This window comes from Anolis carolinensis, chromosome 1, assembly GCF_035594765.1.
Source record: "Anolis carolinensis isolate JA03-04 chromosome 1, rAnoCar3.1.pri, whole genome shotgun sequence".
NCBI classification, from domain to species: Eukaryota; Metazoa; Chordata; class Lepidosauria; order Squamata; family Dactyloidae; genus Anolis; species Anolis carolinensis.
In genome coordinates, this window is record NC_085841.1 from 287,530,388 (window position 1) to 287,553,401 (window position 23,014).

The 23,014-nt window shown below is 42.2% G+C and overlaps 1 protein-coding gene across 8 annotated transcripts in view; it reads right to left on the reverse strand.

The window, feature by feature from the left end:
- nell1 (neural EGFL like 1) overlaps positions 1 to 23,014 on the reverse strand; it is a 697,019-nt gene that overhangs the window by 316,936 nt on the left and 357,069 nt on the right. For 5 of the 8 annotated variants that reach the window (XM_062967796.1, XM_062967794.1, XM_062967791.1 and 2 more), the window contains exon 13: positions 1,738 to 1,863. The exons of the other annotated variants lie outside the window; for them this stretch is intronic. In XM_062967796.1, coding sequence (XP_062823866.1) covers positions 1,738 to 1,863 — 126 coding nt within the window. The remainder of the gene's footprint in view (positions 1 to 1,737; positions 1,864 to 23,014) is intronic. 8 annotated transcript variants of the gene reach the window in all.

The window sequence follows — 23,014 nt, forward strand, 5'->3', positions numbered from 1 at the left end:
TCCTAAGCCATCACCTGCTAGTTTGGGATGAACTTCAAGGAAATTGTGTGAATACAATGATAATAAAATAACACAAACATGATACCAATTCCTGGTACATTGTGGGGGAGATTACCTATCTGTTATATCCAATAGATTTAGAAGAACTGCTGTAGGAAATATGGCAGAATAAGATATGGCTTATATGAGAGAACTTCCCCAAAGCTCTTAGAATAATAGAACCATAGAGTTTGAAGAGACTTCATGGGCCATCCAGTCCAACCCCCTGTCAAGAAGCAGAAAATTGCATTCAAACCACTCCTGACAGATGGTCATCCAGCCCCTGTTTAAAAGCTTCCAAAGAAGGAACCTTCACCACACTCCGGATTAGAGAGTTCCACTGCCAAACTACTCTCTTCCCTGCTAATCCTTTTACTATGGCCACTACACACACACACTGTTGTTTTATCACTGTACCAAATTACATGGATTTTTAAACTTTGTTGTTGTTGTTGTTAGGTAAAATGTTCAATCTTGAACATTTCATATTTCCAACAAAAAGAAGAGCCTGCATTTTAAAACTTTCATTCAGTGTCAAAACAAAACTCTCTGCCCCACACTTTTCCCTGCCTGATACATTTTGGAAAATGTCTCTAAGACAAGTGCTACAATGTAATTAGTCCATCAGCAGAAACAAAGGCAGATTTTTTTTCCTATAATTTTCAAACAAGCCACCTGCAGATCTTACATAAAAACATTTGTTTTCTCCCAAGACTAATCATTACTGATAGTTGCTGACAGTTATTTAACTTTAACTTACTTTGATGTCTACATCAATTTGTATTTGTTCCATATTAAACAAATTCTTCCTTAAGACTTCAAAAATATTAACTCCAATCTGTTGAAAATCACAACTTTCACTACGATGTCCATACACCCAGAAATCCCCAAGAGCAACTGTTTTCTATGTGAGTCAGGTTCAGTTCCACACAAGATCTGGTTCTACACAATGGATCTTTCAGCTCTTGGCTGAGAGAAAGGGGCAGCAACTGCATTTCAACATTCAGTCCAAGAACCTCTTCAAAACATCTCTCCAAATTGCATTTAAAATATAAGTCCATGCATTTTTTTTAAGTTCTGGTTTATATGGTGTAGGGTTAGAGTCACAGGAAAAGAAAGTCGGGTAAAATCTTCCTAGTGATTGCCCCAAAAAACTCCAACAAACATGCTACCCAAAACAGAACAATCCAGATTAGTTAATAAAACACATAGGTACAAATATTTACTGTGGGAGTTAAATTAAAATTTAATTTTTATAATGTATAATTAGACTATGTGGCTTACAGTATTTTCATCTCACTGGTTTATTCTTGCTACATTTCTCTAATATGTATTCACCATGTATTAACTGTACGATATCTGCAAGATACTGACAACTGAAGAACTTTAAACAAATATAAATTAACTTTATGTATACCCTGCCACCATCTCCCCAAAGGGACTCGGGACAGCTCAGAAAAACACTCCAGAGTGCTGCATATAAAATAAACAGTGCATAAACATAAAAACAAAAATACATAAAATTAAAGCAACAACCACAACAAATGTACATAACATCACTTAGTAATGAATCCACTTTTAGTAATTTATTTTTATTCAATGAAGTATTCTTACAACATGAAGGCTAATTAGTTCATTTCAACTGATTGCCATTAGCCATTAAGAAAATATGTGATTGCTATCCTATTAAGAGCTTACCTGTACATGAGAAATCATCAACACGGATATATCCTGGGACACAGTCACAGCGATATGACCCAGGCAGGTTAACACACACTGTGTTGGCATGACAATAATGCATCTTTGCAGCACACTCATCAATATCTATGGAGAAAAAACACTCCATGAGATTGAAATTAGCAACATGTGGCTTCAGAAGTACAATAGTACAGAATGAACCATTCCAGATGTAAATATGCACATTATGAATTGTATTACTATTGTTATATGTGCTCACCATCAGAAACTATTAAAATAATTAAAGCAACATAAAGTTTAAAGTAATTCTTGTAAAGATACTTGAATTCTCAGATCTCTCCACAACTAATCATTGTAATCAATAGGCGATAAAAGTGATTAAAGTAGAAAATAGCCTGGATGATTCGAGCTTTTCAGAGTTTCACAATCTTTATCAGAAATCATGGCTGGAAGCTCTAAAAGTTAAAGTCTAAAACATCTGTAGAGCTAAAAATCCTATACACTGATGCAAAGGATGGACAGGTTGCTTACCTGTAACCGTGTTTCTTCGAGTGTACTCTGTGAATTCACACTAATGGAGAAGGCTGCGCCTGCGCAGGCTCCAACGGATACTCTTCCAAGCTAAAGTTTGAAATTTGGCGGTAACCCCGCCCCTCTCCCCGGAGGGTATAAAGGGCACCCTCCGCGCTCGCTCTCCAGTTCCTACTCCGCAAAGGCGACGAGAAAGGAAGAGGTTTGCACGTGGGGAAGGAAGGGCGGGATTGTGTGAATTCACAGAGTACACTCGAATAAACACGGTTACAGGTAAGCAACCTGTCCTTTTTCTTCGTGTACTCTGTGAATGCACACTAATGGAGACTAGCAAGCTGAGGTATAGGTAAGTGGAACATAGCAAACCCGACAACGAGTTTAGTGTCCAAACAACACTTTTATTGAGCACAAGGTGCAAATGCAAGTGCAATGATCAAAACAATGTAACAGCATATAGTGCAGAACCGATCCTAGTTATTAGGATCCAGAACATAATCACAACATTGTATGTGAGCAATAATCTGTAAGAGTTACAGAGGTAAGTATAGACTGATTCCCTGAAACAGAGGTAGAGGTATTCAGGAAATAAATTACAGTGTAGTGGGTAAGTATAGTACACAAGCACTACATTAATGAACCCATGAACATATCATGTGAAATAAAGGTTGAATGACATCGGTAAACTCGTAAAGAAAACAGCAAAACTGGCTCTGAGTAAGGCAAGTAACGTTAGGAAAGGCAGGAGGAAAGGATGGACCTAGCGAAGGCCGAGTCCCTGAGGTTCTTTGAGTCCATCCTATAGTGTGAAACAAAGGTGGATGGAGTGGACCAGATAGCCGCTCGACAGATGGAGCCGAGAGGGACACCCCTCAGGAAGGCAGTAGAAGTGGAAAGGCCCCTCGTTGATCTAGGGCGGATCGAAGGGGGGGGTGGCGTTTAGCCAGCTGGTAAGCGAGTTCGATAGCCCGAGCAATCCAGTGTGAGAGTCTTTGAGAAGAAAGTGGTTCGCCCAGCTTATGGGTAGCATAAGCCACAAAAAGTCTAGGCGACTTACGTATGTCCTTAGTCCTGTCCTTGTAGAAAAGGAGGGCTCTTCTGACATCCAGGAGATGAAGTCTCCGTTCCAAAGAAGAAGAAGGATTAGGAAAAATGGCAGGAAGTATTATGTCCTGGTTAAGGTGAAAAGCAGAGACCACTTTAGGTAGGAAGGTGATGTCCGGGTGAAAAACAGCCTGGTCGTGGTGGAAACGGAGGTAGGGTTCGTCCACCCGAAGAGCAGCCAGTTCCGAAGGCCTGCGCGCAGAGGTGATAGCGACTAGGAAGGCAGTCTTCCAAGAGAGAAGGTGAAGGTCGGCGGAGACCATAGGTTCAAAGGGAGCTGAAGCCAGTTGAGAAAGAACGAGTTCGAGGCTCCACCCAGGGGTCGGAGGTTGAACTGGAGGATGGAGGTTGTTGTAACCTCGAAGAAAGGTCTTAATGAGGTTGTTGGAAAAGAGAGAGGGTTGTCCTTGACGTTGGAAATGCCAGGAGAGAGCAGTGAGATAGGATTTTATCGAGGCCAGAGAGAGTTGACGATCCGCAAGAGAAAGTAGGAAGTCCAGGACCAGCGGGATCGAAGTAGAGGAGGGATCGACGTGTCGGTCCCGAAGGAAGGTTTGGAATTTTGCAAGCTTGTAAGCATAGGCCCTTGACGTGGCCGGCTTATGGGCAGCACGAAGGATCGCCTGCAGGTCTGGGTGGAGAGAATTTAAGGAAGTATCCTTCAAGCAGTTAGGTGTAGGGACGGGACATTGGGGTGGAGGACCTGTCCCTTCTGTGAAGATAGTAGATGAGGGAGAGTTGGGAGAGTGCGAGGAGGACGCGCACACATCCGGAGTAGAGTTGGGTACCACGGCTGGCGTGGCCATGCAGGGGCGATCAGGATGGCCGATGTTGGCGTTAGATAGAGTCTCTCTATTACCCTCGTGATGAGAGGGAAGGGGGGAAAAGATAGACGGGTTCGAGAGTCCAGTCGAGGAGAAACGCGTCTCCGAGACAGCCCGGAGTCGAGTTTGGAGGCAGTCTCGCTCCGAAGCGAGGAAGTTGAGCGTTCGAGGGGGAGGCAAAAAGATCTAGAGCTGGCCAGCCCCAATCGTCGAAGACGGATTTCAGGATTTCGGGATTGAGACGCCACTTGTGGGGAGAGGACGTCATTCTGCTCAGAGAGTCTGCTAGCGTGTTTTGAGCACCCGGTAGGTGAACCGCTGAGAGGGTTATGTGTCTCGCTATGCACCATAGCCAAATGTCCATTGAGAGAGCCATCAGCTTCCTCGAGCCCGTACCTCCTTGTTTGTTGATGTAGGACATGGGTACTACGTTGTCCGTTTGGATCAGAACAGTCTTGTGGGGAAGAAAGTGAGCAAATGCCCAGAGAGCTTTGAAGATTGATAACAGGTCTAGAAAGTTTATGTGGTGAGACTTCTCTTGGATGGACCAAAGGTCCCTGACAGTGAGGTTCGACATGTGGGCTCCCCACGCAAAATTGGAGGCGTCGGTTGTGATGGTGATTGATGGAAGGGGGGAATGGAAGGGAAGTCCCACACAAACGTTCACTGGGTCCTGCCACCAACGAAGGGAGAGGCGAACTTGGTCCGGTACCGTGAGAAACATTGAGCTCGGATGTCGATGGGGTTTGAAAGAGTCTATAAACCATCTTTGAAGAGGTCTGAGTCTGGCGAAAGGAGTGCCCATGACCATGGAGGCCATGTGACCCAGAAGGACCTGGACAGAGTGGGCTCGGATCCTGCGGTTGCAGAGGAGGAAAGGTGTTGTTGAAGGGCTAGGAACCTGTTCTTCGGTAGGGAGGCGGTTTCCGCGATGGAGTTGAAGAGAGCTCCGATGAAGCGGATTTCTGTGGCCGGGAGGAGTTGGGATTTTTCGATATTCAACTGAAGGCCCAACCGTTGTAGAAGAGAGAGCGCCTGAGAAACGTGGCTTTGAAGGGATGAGGGGTCGGATGCGACAATCATCCAATCGTCCAAATAAGGAAAGATCATTATGCCGTTTCCTTAGGTGCGCTGCCACCACAGCGACCACCTTCGTGAAGACCCTTGGGGCCGTGACGAGGCCGAAAGGGAGAACTGTGAACTGGTAAGACTGTCCCAGGAGTTTGAAGGAGAGGAAGCGCCTGTGAGATCGGCGTACCGAGACGTGGAAATACGCATCGCGTAAGTCTATAGAGGCAAAGTAGTCTCCGTGTCGGAGCATTGGGAGAATGGAGGCTACCGAGACCATTCGAAATTTTGAAGGCAGAATGAAGAGGTTTAAGGCTCGCACGTCAGGATTTAATGAAACTGATAACTTTTGGGATGCGCTAATGCAAAATGAAAGAAAAGAGATTACAAGGACATATAAGAAGCTATTAGAATGGTCTACGGAGATGGAATATGTAAAAATATGCGCCACGAAGTGGGCAAAAAATATTGGACGCCCAATCATGATGTCAGAATGGGAAACAATTTGGAACACAAAACAAAAATACACATACGCCACAGATCTACAAGAAAACTGGCTCAAGATGTTTCATCGATGGCACATCACTCCAAAAACCTGGCGATTATGTATAAGAATACAGAAAATAAATGTTGGAAATGTAAAAAGCATGAAGGATCATATTTCCACATCTGGTGGACGTGCCCACAAACTAAATTGTACTGGAAATCTATACATGAGGAAACACAAAAAATACTACAAAATCATTCCCAATGAAGCCAGAAATCTACCTACTTGGACTGACGGAGAATACTATGAAATTGAATGTAAATGAGGACAAAATAATTACCTATGTAGGAACAGCCGTGCGAATAACCTTTGCTAAACACTGGAAACAAAAAGACATCCCAACAAAACAACATTGGTTGGAGAAACTGAATGATATATATGATATGGACAAATTAACGTATTTAATGAAAGTGAACAGAGGAAATATAATAAAACGAACCAACTGGGATAATTATGAAGAATACAAGAAAAAGCTAAAGGAAAAATAAGCAAAATGAAAACCCGAGGCAACTTATAACAAATCTAGTCTAGTTTAGGAAAAATGAAGAAGAGGAAAAGAAATCTAAACCACAAAGATTAGAAAGCGGAAGGACACAAACCTATTTTTTATTTTTATTTTTATTATATATACTAGCTTGGGGTCCCGGCGGTGCCCGGGTTATTAGTAGACAGCATTGAGTTGTTTGGGGATGTGAGGAAATATCACTTAAGTTTGGTCCAGATCCGTCATCAGCTAGGTTCAGTGCTGTCTGTATAAGGGTGAACTACAACTCCCAGAGCCAAAGATCAATCACCCCAAAACCAGGCCTGTATGCACAGTTCGGCATGATAGGGCTGTGTGCCAAGTTTGGTCCAGATCCGAAGTCGGCTGGGTTTAGTGCTAACTATATAAGGGTGAACTACAACTCCCAGAGCCAAAGGAGAATCACCCCGAAACCCTGCCTGTATGCTCAGTTGGACATGATGAGGCAGTGTGCCAAGTTTGGTCCAGATCCGAAGTTGGCTGGGTTCAGTGCTGTCTATATAAGGGTGAACTATAACTCCCAGAGCCAAAGGACCTAACAACCCGAAAGATAGTTGCATCTATCAAGTAGGAAATAAGGTACCACTTATAAAATGGGGTGGCAAATCTAACTCATTTATGACGTTGGAATGAGGAAGTGCCGTCACAGTGGATGATCTCTCGGTTCTATGTGTTTATGTATATAATGTGATCTGCCCTGAGTCCCCTTCGGGGTGAGAAGTGCGGAATATAAATACTGTAAATAAATAAATAAATAAATAATGTTGCCTAAGTACCTGATGTTGCCTGGGTTCATTTGGTAAGGATATATATTAGAAATATGCATTTTTTGATTTTGGATTTTAAGAATAAAGCTATTAGAAAATGCATAACCATATAAACAGAACCATTTATATACAGTAGAGTCTCACTTATCCAACATAAACGGGCCAGCAAAATGTTGGATAAGCGAATATGTTGGATAATAAGGAGGCATTAAGGAAAAGCCTATTAATCATCAAATTAGGTTATGATTTTACAAATGAAGCACCAAAACATCATGTTAGACAACAAATTTGGCAGAAAAAGTAGTTTAATACGCAGTAATGCTATGTAGTAATTACTGTATTTATGAATTTAGCACCAAAATATCATGATATATTGAAAACATTGACTACAAAAATGTGTTGGATAATCCAGAACGTTGGATAAGCGAGTGTTGGATAAGTGAGACTCTACTGTATATATAAACAGATCACATTATATTCATATAGGGCAAACATTCAATGCCCATATACACACAGAACCGAGATAGAGACAGATGCAGAGGCAATTTAACCTTCTCCTGAGGGGATGTTCGATTCTGGCCACAGGGGAGAACAGCTGCTTCATCATCCACTGTGACGGCACTTCCTCATTCCAACGTTGTAAATTAGTTAAATTTGCCTCCCCACTTTATAAGTATTACCTTATTTCCTACTTGATGTGGTGCTACTTCCATCAGCCCAAGATCAACCTATTTACGTACTGCCTCCTGACCTTGTTGAAGGAGAGTGCTGTATCCAAAAGACACAGGCAAAAGATGCCCTGTTTGGAACAGGGAAGATGGCCGCCTCTTTTGCGGCCTAGCACAATGGAGCCAGGCTGCAAGGCCTGAAACGTGTTAGCAAAATGATGAAAGGAGGCTTGGATTGGGGCTTTGGGGGCTAGAAGTGTTCATAAGCATATCGTTAAAAAGATAATTACAATGTTCTCTGCTGTCTTTTGAGGAAAGTAGGGCCTTACAAAGAAGTTGAAAGCTGAGGTAAGATGGCATTCTCCTTTTGGGCCATCAGCATGGGGCCAGCCTGGAAGGCCTTAAACATGTCAGCAGAGGGGCCAAAGGGGGCCATCGGTTGTCAGTGGGTTCATGGGGTTACGTGTGTCAAGTTTGGTCCAGGTCCGGCCTTTCTGGTGGTGGCAGTGGTGTTTTGGATTACAGAAGTGTAGGCTGAAAGCTGTTATCTGTCCCAAAGCTAGCATCATTCTGAGGAGAGAAGTAGGCCGAACGAAGCCAGTTGGTAGTAGTTTTTCCCTCAGCGATCCCAGTGGCCTATGAAAGTGGCGGCCAATCACAAAGCTGGCATATTCCGCCCAGCCAATCAGAAAGCTGATCCATATTCCGCTAGGCCAATCAAAACGTGAGCACATACACCGCCCGACCAATCAAAACGCTGATACAAACATACAAACATTCACTTTTATTATATATATAGATGTGTGTGTGTGTGTGTGTGTGTATATATATATATATATATATATATATATATATACACACATATATATTTCTTCTTTCTTTTTTTTTCTTCTTCTCTTTCCCCCTCTCTTTCCTTCTGCCCCTTTACCCTAACCCCATATCCTACCTGTCACTTGTTTCTCACGATATTATCTATCCTTTTTTTTTCCTTTTTAATGTATGTGCACGCAAGAAAACCTGAATAAAAATCTAATTAAAAAAAAAAAAGGCTCGCAGGTCGAGGATGGGCCGAAGACCTCCGCCCCTCTTGGGAACCGTAAAGTATCTCGAGAAGAAACCTCGAGTGTCCTGCTCGGAAGGAGAAGGCTGGATTGCACCCTTCGCCAGAAGGGAGTCGACCTCGGAGCATATCTCCAGTGAAGGGTCGGTGTGGAGGATGTGACCCGTGGGGGGCAAAGTTTCGAATTCCAAGGCATAGCCGTCTCTGACAATGCGGAGAACCCAGGCATCTGAGGTGATAGACTCCCATTCGTGGTAGAAAGGAGCTAGGCGATCGCGGAAAGAGCAGAGAGGAAAGTTCCGGTCGGAGCTTAGGAAATGCATGGTAATGACAGTAGTAGTGAAGGTAGAAAAAACCCCGAGAGAGTGGGCGTCGTTGGGGTTGTGGCATAGCTGTAGCGCTCTTGCCCCGACCTTTCGGGACCTGGTGCTGGCGGCGAGGTTGTTGTTGCTGACTGTGGTGACTCGAGCTCGACGAGCGTCGAAACGGTTGGTGACGAAAAGGCTGAGGGAAGCGACGGTATCGTTGAGGGAACCATCGGGTCCGCTGAGCTTGAGGCTGATCGGTCCCGCACTTTGCTGCAAGGATCTTGAAGTCATGATTGGACTTCAGTTTGTCATCAGTACCCGAGTTGAAAAGACCCTGAGTGTCGAAGGGAAGGTCTTCGATCACTTGTCGAGAGGAAGAAGAGAGTCCTGAGGACCGAAGCCATGCATGTCGTCTGATCGCAACTGCGTGGGCAATCATCTTTCCGTTTGGATTTGGTGGTGTGCAAGGGAGTCGGCCTCCTGTTGGAGGGTTGAGAGAACTGACCGGTCTTCGTCAGAAAGTTTGGGGAAGAAAAGTTGGGCTGTTTCCCAGAGGATCTGTTGATAAGCGCCCATACAGGCTCCGTAGTTCGCCATGCGGCAAAGGAGGAGAGCGCGGAAGTACAGCTTGCGGCCTACGGCTCTCCCTGTCGGCAGGGGAGTTGGACTGTCGACCCGATGATTGGGAGGCCTTTACCACCATGGAGTTTGGATCAGGGTGATGTTTGAGCCGTTCCAGGGCTTTGTCATCGGTTCGGTACCAGGCCTCTATTTTCTTAGAGGTTGGAGGTATCGAAGATGGAGTCTTCCAAGATGCCTGGATTACGTCCAGGAGGTATGGAAGAAAAGGCAGCAAGGTGGCTGGTAGGGCTTGAGCCTGGACCCTTTTGAAAACAGGGTCGGTGACAGCTTTTGAGGTTTGTTTAATTTCCATCCCCAGAGCATCTGCCATTCTGACCATCTGGTCGGAGAAAGCCCGGATATTATCCGTCGGAGAGGGTGGGTCGACCTCGTAGGCGTCGTGAGGCGGGGAGAGGTCGAGGCCGAGAGAGACAACCGAGGCGGAAAGGATCGACTCGGGGTGTTCGATATCGGGGTCATCCTCCTCGGGCCCTTGAGGGGACCGGGGAGGAGAAACAAGCGCAGAGTCCTGTTGAGGTATCACCTCAAGAGCAGCAGGAACCGGCTGTGGACGAACGCCCTTGGACGCGGAAGCCTGGGCGGCAAGGGCTAGGCGCGTCATCTGTCTACCCCTTTTGGGTGTCTGAGCCGGAGGGAAAAGCTCTTGTCGAGCCAGAGGGCATGATGGTGCTGCCTGGGGAGCCTTAATAACTGTCCTGACCGACCGGTCGGGAGAGGCTTGAGTGTCCGCATCTGAGGACTGACCATGAGGAAAAAAAGAAGAGCGGAGGCGTTGCGCCGGTTGGATAGGCGAGGTTCTCCTGGAGGAGGCCACAGAGGAGGGGATGCCCTTTTTAGAAGAAGCTGAGGAGGACGACCTCTGGATCATTCGCTTCTTTGCTGGAGGTTGCTTCGACGCAACCTTTAGCGATTTTCCCGGTGTCGGTGGAATCGGGTACACAGCTGCCGAGTCAGACTGGGCTCGTCTGGATTCCTCCTGGGCCCTCTTAAAGGCAATCTTCATGGCGGAAGAAGATGGCGGCGAAGCCAGGCGGGATCGAGTGGAAATGGCCGAAGTTACCGAACTCGAAGTCGATGAAGGGCCCATTTTGCTCGACCGGGTCGAAACCGTGGCTGTAGTCACCGTGCAGGGCGGTTTGGTCGGTTTAGCTCTCGAAGTTTTCGAGGCCTTGGATGATACCGACGGAGTAGGCCTGGACGCCATCGAGGCCGGGGTGGAAGTAGAAGCCTCAGGAGCAAGAGTTTTTTCGTAGAGAGCTGCCCGGAGTCTCGCAGCCCTATTTCTTCGGGCCTGAGCTGTAAAGGCCAGGCAAAAACAGCAGGTACCGACAACGTGACTTTCGCCGAGGCAGAAAAGGCACTTAGCGTGACCGTCGGAATCTGGAATCTTAGCGGCACATTGAGTGAGCTTTGCGGCGGAAAAAAAGTAACTGGAGAGCGAGCGCGGAGGGCGCCCTTTATACCCTCCGGGGAGAGGGGCGGGGTTACCGCCAAATTTCAAACTTTAGCTTGGAATAGTATCCGTTGGAGCCTGCACAGGCGCAGCCTTCTCCATTAGTGTGCATTCACAGAGTACATGAAGAAAAAATGGCTATTCTCTAATCCATGAATAAAAATGAACTCTTCAAAATTATTGAGGAGAAGGGAAACAAGCTGTCAAAATCTGAAGTGGGTTGAAGTCTTTATGTGATCCTAATTTTGTAAAGTCTAGCAAGACTGCAAGACAAGGTTAGAATAATGGACAATTTTCTACTTTTTCTTCTTTAGAGTTTCTTTCCCATAGGTGTCTTGAAACATATTGTGGGTGGACCCTTTACCACAATTTCCTTTTGATCTGTTCACCCCTTTCCAGGTCAGGCACAAAGAAAATATTTGACAGATGTGCCATCTGTCTCTGTTTTAGTTTAGTTTCAGCAAAGGCTGATTTAGACAGGTGGCAATGGAGTTTCAGAACCCATACTTGAGAATTTGCCCAAAGGCAATCTTTAGCAGTACAGATGGCTAGTGCTTTAGAAATGGGTTTATTGTCCAGCTGTGTTTGACTCCCCTTGTACATAAACTATGTATACATAATACATCTTTGCTTATCTCCATCTTACATTTCCTCATTACACAAACATGAATTTTTGAAATTAATTCCTATTACTTGATCAGACGGACACAATACAGGAACTTGAATACACATCAGATTAAATAGATAAATTAAAAAAAACAGCAAAAGAGAGTTCCTTTATTCCTTTCCTATGAGCCAGCAGAAATGGAGTGCTTTGCCTATACCTAAGGTAATCTGTACTTATTTTAGACTGAAAGGTATATTGGCTGTCATGAACACTTCTCCTTTGTGGATGTCAATCCAGTAAGGAGGATGCTAGGACCACTAACAAAATTACTTTTTACTGACCATCAAGAGGCTGTCAGCTGCCAGGGACTTTTGATCAGTAAGCAGCTTGGGATGAATATAAAATAATAGCTTAGAGGCAAAAAATATTATCGTATTGCAGATACCATGAGCTATCAAGTTTCCTTATTATGGTGGTTTTTGAATGATGAGCCTCTTCAAAAAATTCTAATAATCTGAAAGACAAATGGCAAAGAAAAATTTTAGTGGTGCTTTGGGGCCACACTGGCTGCCTTTGGGTGCAGGTCTGCAGTTACACTGCTCCACTTCTTGATCCCTATCCCTCCCAAAAAGAGCTTTCTTTTTCTGTCTTTGAAATGGTTCTGTTCAATGTTGTATAATCATTCTGAAGTATAAAGCTAATGGGAAAGAAAGAGAAGATGACAAAACAAGTGAAAGTGTGCCTAAAATCTAATTGACAAGGTCCTATGCCCTTCTGACGCCCTTGCAGTAAGTCTGAAAGGTACAAACCATAATGAGAAAAAGGGTGAAAGGATTGAAAAACATTGGGAGTGAGAGGTTTAATTGCCCCCGCAGTAAAAAAGGTTTCTGGTAGCATTAGCAGTAACAACAACAACAACAACAACACACTTACTGCTCTAAAAGATCTCTATTGATACATACCCTGATTTTCAACTAGAGCTGCCCAACAAGTGCAAACATAAAACCCTGAATCTGGTGTGGTCTCTAAACGAATAGTAGATCAGCTATACTTAAACATATACACTTTCACTGTTAAAACATGGCACAGTGGAAGGATCTTACAGCATTTTGTACTGTACAATTGATCACACAAGATCATACCTATGCCATTTATGTTCCTGCTTTCACAAAAGTCAAATGAAGGGCAACTATGCTAACAGAGTTCTTTGGATATTAGGATCCCAAATTATATCAGGAATGACTGGAGGAACCTGGAGAAGATTAAAATGATAAGGTGGTAATCCTTTAGTATCAGGGGGAAGATAGGATAGCTTGCTTCCTGTTAGTTCAAAGGATAGAACCCAAAGCAAAGGGTTCAGATTGCAAGAACAAAAAATCCCTGTTTACAGTAAAGTAGACTCCTTCAAAAGGCATATACTGAAAGTCAGGGAGACTTTACTGGTGGACTCTTGCCCTGGCAGGGTATTGGATCCTTGGGATCCCTTCCGTGAAATAAATGAGATTGCATATTGCACTTCCAGTGTCCCAGCAGTTACTGAAAGACTTTAAATGACAGGCTCTTTTTTGCACAGAAAGAGAGTAGATGGGACTATGGTAGATTCAGAGGTTGGCTATAATTTAAAAATATCAACACATAAAGGTAATCTAATAAGTAGGAAGACTTTTTTGGACCTTGGTCATAGGAGATATACTGTAGATTTCGTCCTCTCCTTTATTCCAAGTCAGTAACTGATTACTGGTAAAGTTCCAAATATGGCAAATCACTAAGTATGCACAACACTACAAAAATAAAGGGCATCTTCATAATACCTTTTATTATGTAAAGCCAAGGTATTTAGTCCCCAAAAAGGCTATTTTCTTCAAGAACTATGTACAAAATGAAGAGGGAGGGAAGAAGGTAAAATCTGTTGCATGTTGTGTTGTAAGATTTGTGCTTATTTTTACATTTATTATTATATTTTTGCAATAGATCACTTTCATATGCACATTATTTTCTGTCCTTTTTTTAGTCCAAAAACTTTACTAGTTTCAAACTCACAGAAGCAATTACTTCAATGATTTGTAGAATCTGACTTGTAAAAATGCTATGCGACTAGAAGCCTGCAATTTGACTCAAATTTTTGTTTGCAAAATTCTACCTTTATGTCCTTTGAAATAATTCCCATTTAATTGAATTCAACTTTCTTATGAGTAGATTTGCCTAGGACTCAGCTGCATGAATTACAATCACATGAATCATCTGTCTGGATCTGAAATTACAGTGTTGATTCTTTATGCAATTCTTCCTTTGAGTATTGTCATGACCTTTTCTAAATGCAATGATAAGAGGCTTTCTTTTAGGTAAATATTTTTTCTAAGATGCTCTCAGGTTAGTGGAAAAGAAAAGCTGAATCTGACTTCATTTCTCTGTAAAAAAATATCCAAGATTACCTTCCCATGCTAAAAAAAAAAACCCCTATTTAACATTGTTACCATGCTATCCATAAACCACAGAGTGGTACACATCAGTTTGGTTATAATGGGACTCAAATTGTGATTCATGTGGGTAGATTGCTTGTCGTATTTGAATTATTAGAGCTTGTCTTCTGGTGGTCTATTGAGGTGATAAAATACATGATTTATGTTTTTCCCTAGGATTCTGAAGGAGTTTGCTTTTCTTATAAAAAGGTATACTTATGGTCTTTAAAATGAAACTTGACACAGCATAATGATCCTTCACATATCACTAACTTCCATCTGCATAAACTGGTTTGCCATAATGACAAGGTGTCACTAGGGCTAAAGCTATTCAGTGACAATGACTGCATCATAATGCATAGTTTAGTGTGATGTGGTACACAAATGTATTCTTTTGATGAGTTTAAAGGTACTTCATTAATATGCATGTTGGCAATGCTCAGTCTCTTGACATTTTGTTCTTTACTGCAACAATAACTGCAGACCAACAGTCCAAATAAGGTTATTTAAACAATGATAGGGTCAATTAAAACAACAATAACATGTTTATCCCCAAGATATCTTGCTAAATGAAAGAGCTATCATGGCTTTGCTCTTACTAAGAACCTTATCAGCACGTCAATGAAAGCATATTTATCAAGTGATAACCTTATCAGTTGATAGCTATCACTCACACAAACATGACCTTCTTATAAACAGAAAGCCATGTTCAGGGCAGAAGAAGGAGAAAGCAATACTATGGCATAAGTATTTAACACTGCAAACTGACAAGAGTATACTGGAAGAATGCTAATACTGCACTATCAACTCTTTCAACTTGTCAGGTATCATCAAATCATAACGGCTCCTACAATAAATCATAGAATCATAGACTCATAGAGTTGGAAGAGACCTCGTGGATCATCCAATCCAACCCCCTGCCAAGAAGCATTAAAATCCCATTTAAAGCAACCCCATCCAGCCTCTGTTTAAAGGCCTCCAAAGAAGGAGCCTCCACCACTGACTAGATTCCATCAGTGAACAAAAGTTGTATAATGAATGCATGCAATAGCTGTATCCAGATGATAGTGGCAAAAGTGGATTTCCACATGTGGACCCATTAGGCATACAATAGTATAAACCACAAAACAGTTTCCTAAGAGTGTACTGCACAATGCACTGGCACAATGGGCTGTACAAATTGACCATTTATTCACAGACATTGCATTACATTGATATTCAGGGTAAGGATCACTTAATGCAGGTGTGACATAACCTCATTGGCATATATGTATGTTACACAGAAAAAATAATGGGTCTTGGCCAATAAGTGTTGAACTGTCTCAGTATGTAAGCTTCCCATCCTGCTACATTTCAAAGCTAATAGTTTATTCATTTGAATTACCAGGCTTTGCAGCCTTTAGCAACTAAGATTTTCTTTCTTTTCAGGCTTTTGTTATCGAGTACAAAAGACCCCCCCCCCCGGCGATCCAAAATATTATGCTGCAGCAAGGCGTTCCATGAGTTAATGCTGCTGGGGTCCACCATCAAAATGAATTTCAAGAATGGAAGATATCCAGTGATCGTCATCAAAGTCCAGGAGATCTCCACACCCCCACTCTCATTGTTTTTACCCTCAATAAAAGAATTAATTCTTATCTGATTTGCCTCCTGACCAGAGCAGGCCCTAGGTATTTTTCAAGTGTAGGCGAACAGAATTTTGGCGCCCCCCAAAAAAACCCAATCACTGAAAAATAAAAGCATTGGATAAGCAAAAATGTTGGATAATAAGGAGGGATTAAGGAAAAGCCTATTAAACATCAAATTACATTAAGATTTTACAAATTAAGCACCAAAACATCATGTTTTACCACAAATCAACAGAAAAAGCAGTCTTGATTGTGCCCCCGTATGTTTTGCGCCCAAAGCAACCGCTTAATTTGCCTCATTGTTGGACCGGCTCTGCTCCTGACTCTCTTTGACTCCTCTGTCACCTGCTTCTGCATTCTGGCTTTCTCCAGGCAACCGCCTCTTCTAGCCTCCATGAAGATACCCCCACCAATAGCCCCATCCTCTACACCCATATCCCAACATATCACCCCACACCGAACCGCCCACAAAACCCAGTGGGCTCAGAAAGGGTGCATGTTCCCATGGGCAGCCTTTGTCACTTACTTGCATTGAGGCTGTCCTCAGATGAACCCACCCTTGACCCAGTTCCCAGGCTCACCATTATAGCAGATACTGAAAATTGCTGTTTTCTTGCCTTCTAATAGTTGATTCTTCCCCATATTTTGCCAGTGGTTCTCACACACACAAACCCCACTGCCTGCTCATGAATCCCACTCCACCCCTTGACTAAACAATATATTCCATAGCCCTATCATTTTCTTAAGTCCAGGATCCCACACTATGTGTCTGTCCCCCACTCCCCTAGATCCCATGCGTATGCCCCCATTTCTGAGGTTTCAACGTGCTCCCGGAAGCCCTTATGTGTCTGCTAGTCTCCCCTAACCCTTTTGCCCCTTTTCTATCCTTTTTCTTCCCCATAATGGTACCTGAGGGAGATAGAAGCCCCTATGGGGACCTTATGTGCCTATCTGTTTGTAGCCTGCCACACATGGGTTTGGGTCTCCCGAGAAGGGATCCCCCACAATCCATAGGGTTCCATTCATGTGCGTACACATTTATTCTTATATCTTTATATAAAATACTGATGATGCCAGCCACTGAAGGTGACCTTTTCCTACCCTGGGAAGGCAAACCTGCATTCCTTCCTGGGCTTCATTTGCATTAAACAAGGACTCAATCACCTGCATATGACTCATAGTCTTGACTGAAAGTAGACTACAGGATCCATCGAAGGGGCCGCCAGTTCCCTGAGTAAGCCATATGGACATACAAAGCTGTTTTTTTCTATCAACATAACTGTTCCCCCCGAAGGGTTAGTTATGCCCCATTTCCAAAAACAGTACCATTTCCCTTCATCATTTTCCCAATCATTGACTCATTTATGGACAATATTTCTCTGCCATGGACAAACCAGAAAACAATGCTTATTTTTTGCGTATTACCGCTTTGCTGACATCACTTTCAGCTGATTGAATGAACTAACTCGGTGGCTTCATCTTCAACTTGGTGAGACTTATTTCGAAATATCAGCTTCTTCACTCATCAAGTGCATGGACTCATGCCGGCTGGGCACAGGTGCCAGTCGTCACCTAACGAGTTTGATATCTGTGGCTCAGGTTCTGGTATTGGCAGCCTAGATCTCACTATCAATGGCCTTTTAAATTGCTCTATACCAGGAATTTTGAAAGTTAGGCAATTTGTCATTCCAGGAGCTTCCAGAACACAAAATCACTCTCCTTTTTTGTAAGGAAATGGGCAGTTTGGGTAGTCTGAAAGGATTAAAGAACACACAAATAGCCTAGGAAGATATGAGGATCCAGGGCTGCACTTCATCATCTCTTCACAGTCCATGCCCCCTGACCTCCCTGTTTGCAAGCCATGTTTGTATTCTGCTTCCCTTTACAGATAGTTTGATGGTGACCTCAATTTTGCTTGAAGTTTGCATTTTCCAGGCTGCTACTTGCATTGACATATCTTTAATTTTTTCAGAGAAAGGGCTCCTATCATTCTGCATTGGTTTTCAAAACATATTTCCATCAAGCTTTTATCTGAAGGCTAAAAATAAATTTATTTTAATGAAAGCTGCATTTTTCAGAATTTTGCACTACAGGGCCCCTCTTGGTTTTGCTAGCACCTAAATATATGTCATTTGGATTGACAAGCAGAGGGGAGACAATGAGTAAAGTTAAACTTAGGAGACAGCTACTTCAGGGAGATCTACCAAAAAGTCATCAAGGTTGAAACACTCTATTGGCAAACTATGCCCTTTAAGACATTCTTCAGAAGGATGCAAAGCAATTTAGAAACATGTGCAGCCCTGGAACCCATTGTAAAATACGAGATCCTGTGGTTTACAACATCTTGAAAACTTTCCCATTCTTTTTCCAAAACTTATGTAAAGTCATTAGTGAGGTAAACAAAACCTGTATACAGGCATTTTTGTGTCCAACTAAAGGAAAGAATCCTGCAGGCAAAGAACTGAAATATCATCTACAAAATTAAATTGGACATTTAGGATCCAACAAAAACAACCCTCCGGCTGAAATAAAGGGGGAAGAATGGGTCTTCCATAGTTCTGAGTGAAAAACTTGCTTTGACATGCAAAGCTTGCTTGCAGAAAGTTATAATTCCTTGGCAAATAGCAATCCAAAGGTTAAATGGAAATTCTTTTCTGAATTCCACAATTTTTGTTGTTTTGTGCCTTCACATAGCTTCAAGGATATGGTGACCCTAACACAAGACTGTCATAGAATTTTCTTGGTAAAATTTGTTCAGAGGGAGTTTGCCTTTCTCTGCATTTAAGAGATATGATTAGCCCAAGGTCTGCCAGAAGGTTGCCATGGCTCAGATGGGTATCAAACCTCGTCCCAGAATCACAGTCCAATCCTGAAACCACTGCACTGTCAGAAATACTGTTTAATTACAATTACAGTAGAGTCTCACTTATCGAAGACTCACTTATCCAACATTCTGGATTATCCAACGCATTTTTGTAGTCAATGTTTTCAATACATCGTGATATTTTGGTGCTAAATTTGTAAATACAGTAATTGCTACATAGAATTCCTGTGTATTGAACTACTTTTTCTGTAAATTTTGTCATATAACATGATGTTTTGGTGCTTAATTTGTAAAATCATAACCTAATTTGATGCTTAATAGGCTTTTCCTTAATCTCTCCTTATTATCCAACATATTTGCTTATCCAACATTCTGCCAGATAATGCGCACTTTATAATGCGCACTTTAGCTTATCTATTACTGTAACCTCGCTGTTTTTAATTCTATGTTTTTTAAGCGTGTTTTTATTTCATAGGTTAATGGTTAGATTTTACAACTGGTGCATGTTTTTGTCTATTGATGTATTGTGTATTGTTATTGTTTTTATTTGATATTTCTGTGAGCCGCCCCGAGGCCCTGTCGGGGAAATGGAGGCGGGATATAAATAAAATTATTATTATTATTATTATTATTATTATTATTATTATTATTATTATTATTACAATGTGTAGGGGAAAATAATGATAATGTGCTGTTGCTACACTACTACAACTTATACTTTTTCAAGTTATTAAAGATAGAATTATGTTTCCCTCTCACAAAAATGTAAAAAGCATCTAGTTCCTCTCTGCCAAAAATAGCATGGTAGCTATATAATAAAGAATAGATATCAACATTAGCTCTCTCCTTGCAAGTGCAATAGCTATAGTTTCTACAGTGGCTTTCAGAATTATGGTTAGTAGAAGACTCAGACAGTTCTCCCCTCAATTAGCACATAACTCTTGAATATAGCTTATGTGAGAAAAAGAAAGTATTGCAAGGGCAGGAAGAAAACCTTTACTCAAAACTCAGAAAAACATGGAGTGAATCCAGACTTGCTCTTCAATGAACACAAGGGCTCTTTTTCAGTCACAGACTCAAAACCAGAAGAGAGAAAGTTGCCTTTGATGATATCCCTTTCCTATGTAATCTTAAGAGTCACCTCCACAAAGTTCAGGTGAACCTTGAATTATGCCACTTCTCTTCATAGAAAATCCATTTCTGTCCTTTCCAATTCTGGATCCAACCCGTTATATTATTAGTAAGAAGGAAGATGCTCTTATGACCCCTTCACATGGGCTGAAATTTGGTGGCAGTGATGGGTTTTTTTTTTTGCACTTTTGCCACAGATCCTGACAGCTCCCATCACACCCCAAAAAAGTACTTCCAGGGCAGCTCCAAGACAAAACTGAGACAAAAATCTGCCACCACCAAAAAATTGCTGCCGGCACATAATGAGAGGCTTCTTGTTTTTCCACTGGGAAAGATGGGTTGAGTTGGTTTAAATGGGATAGTATGGGGTATGGGGCAACATGTCCCCATGGCCCCTGGGTAGGTGCTGCCAACATCATTGCAATCCATGGTAATACTCGTTGATTCCAGCAGCACATGTGAAGAAGTCCTTGGGAGCACAATTAAAATAAGACCCAAGTATCAATGTTACTTATTAGCAGAAACCCACTGGCAGAGTTATTAAAGGAAAGGACACAAATGAAGAGAAAGTAGGGTGAGAAAAGTAAGACAGTTTGGTAAAATGAACTTTCAGGACCCTTCCACACAGCCATATAACTGAGAATATCAAAGCAGAAAATCCCACAGCATCTACTTTGAACTAGGATATCTGAGTCCACACTGTGATATATTCCAGTTCAAAGCAGATAATTTGGACTTTTTTTCAGCTGTGTGGAAGGGGCCTCAATGGTCTTACAGAAAAGACAGGCTGTGCACCATTGGCAGAAAGATTAGGAGGACTCTTTGAAAGGAAACAGCTCAAAAGAAAGAGAGTAGGAGGTTGAATTTTACATCCTGCTTTGATATACAGAAAATCTTCAGCTGCAGGTCTTTGCTTAATTGATATCCATGTATTAATGCCTTTTATATATAAGTGCATTTAGTGTTAGCTGGAGATAGAGACAATCAAGTAATTAAAATTTGCTGGAGTGATGTCATGTTTAAATACCAAGTTTGAACATATTTTGAGTTTTCAACAGAGGAGACTTTCCTTAACCCTAAGTGAATAGCTGCAGGAGTTTGATAAATGCATTAAATGGAAAACTTTCATAGCCTTATAAATATTCCTAAAAATTTGCCATGTTTGCTTTCACGGGAATTCTTGGTAACAGATTCAAAAGACATTTGACAGTTTAAAAATATTTTTAAAAACACACATTCAGAATTCACATACTGTATAATAAAGCTCTTTAGAGATCAGAGTACGTAAACAATATGAGAAACCTTTGAACTGAAATATTTTGAGAGCACAGATTTTGCCTGAAGGCCCCATCTCACTCATTGGCTCAGAAATACCACATCATCAAGAGATAGTAAGGCAATATACTTGGTTAAGATGACTAATGTACCTCTTCCACAGACAATTATCATAGAATTTCCACATGCAGCAATTTACTAGGATTACTTTGGGGAAGAAAATATGTTGGTAGTTGACTATATACACTTGTACAAGCATAGGGAAGGAGGGGGAGGAGTGGGAGACAGAAAGACCAAAAAGGCTGAAAACACAACAGACTACATACCCATGAATGGATATTACCTTACTGTCAATGAATGTACTTTCTGAAAGACAGCACAAATAATCCAGTATAATTGTTGCAGACAGAACTGGGTTGGACTCAATGTGTCCAAATTCTAGTGTGTAGTGTTTTTTAAAGCATGGATCTACTATTTTCTAAGATAATGTGGCCTAAGTCCAACTAGAGTAGAACCATTGAATTAATGGAAACTTTGAAGGTCAATACTTATGCAAGTTCCAAAAATTCATTGAGTCTATTCTAACTAGGATTGAAAATTGGATTTCAGGACCCTCCCAGACAGGGCTATATTCCGGGAGTTGTGTTCAGACACCCACCCATGATCCGAGATCAGGGGCACTCCCTGCCTCCTCCTCCTCCTCCCTGCCCTCAATTTCCTCCACAACTTATGAGAGGAAGCCTCTGATGAGGCCTGAAGCCATCTTTCTTCTCCCTAGTTCCTCAGGAGAGCTGAAAGGGGGCTTTGGGAAGGGGAGGGGGGAATTCCTCCTCCAAGGCCCTCTGTTGGCTGTTCCAGGGAGGAGGAGAGGAAAAAAGGCTTCAGGTCTCAATGGGAGCCTTCCTCCAGTAAGCTGAGGGAAAGTGTGTGTGTGTGTGGGGGGGGGGGGGGGGTCGGGAGGTGGCAGGGGATGGGGGGTGAGACTGGCAGTGCCATTTCTCATCTCCAGGCTGCCTGAGTCTAGGGAGGAGAAATGGCTGTGGAAACAGACACTAGGATCCCAAAAGGTGATTCTGAGTGTCTGATGCCACAGGCCCTATACCTCCAAAGATCTAGACCTTCAGGTAAGGTCTGAAGCTTTAGAGGTATTTTTTGAACCTGGATTAAATCTAGTAAATTCAGTTTTAAGTGGGCTAACTTGATACCTCATCTGGACATCTCAGGCTAATCTGTTTCCCAGCTCATGTTTTTATTTCTTGAGCTTGGAAATATTTTTTTTAAAATTATAGTTTCTACAGATCTGAACCAACGTTTCCAGTAATAATTCTAACAGAGGGATTCTGAGAACTACTTTTCAATGCTCTTTATTTTTTAAGGGAATCTAACAGGAATCTCTCCGAGACTGTAACCGGACTGAAATTCTTATTGGAGTCACCTGCCTCCAGCTCTGTTTAACATTTTGCTTTGCTTCTATAATCTAAGAACTCTTAAGGTAAGGCAAAAACCTAAGCACTACTTCTGAAGGGCAATCAATAGTGTGTCAGATTTAGATCAAGGATGTCTCGATTCAAATTCCAGATGAGCCAAGTGGCCTTGTAGAAAAACTTTCAGTAATCCATCATCATTTAGTCTAATTCAGTATGAGGAGAGGATAGCATAAACCCATCTATGTTATCTGAAGATTTTGGAAGAAAGATGAGCTTATAAGCATATTAAATTGTTTTCTCCAGTGTTTTTTATGTGCAGTTACCAAAAAGAATGTTTGGAAAACTGATAAAGTGGAGTTGGAAAAATGGGAAGAGAAATTGATATATTAAGCTACTTACTAATTGTCCATTAAACACTTAAATGACATGGAAAG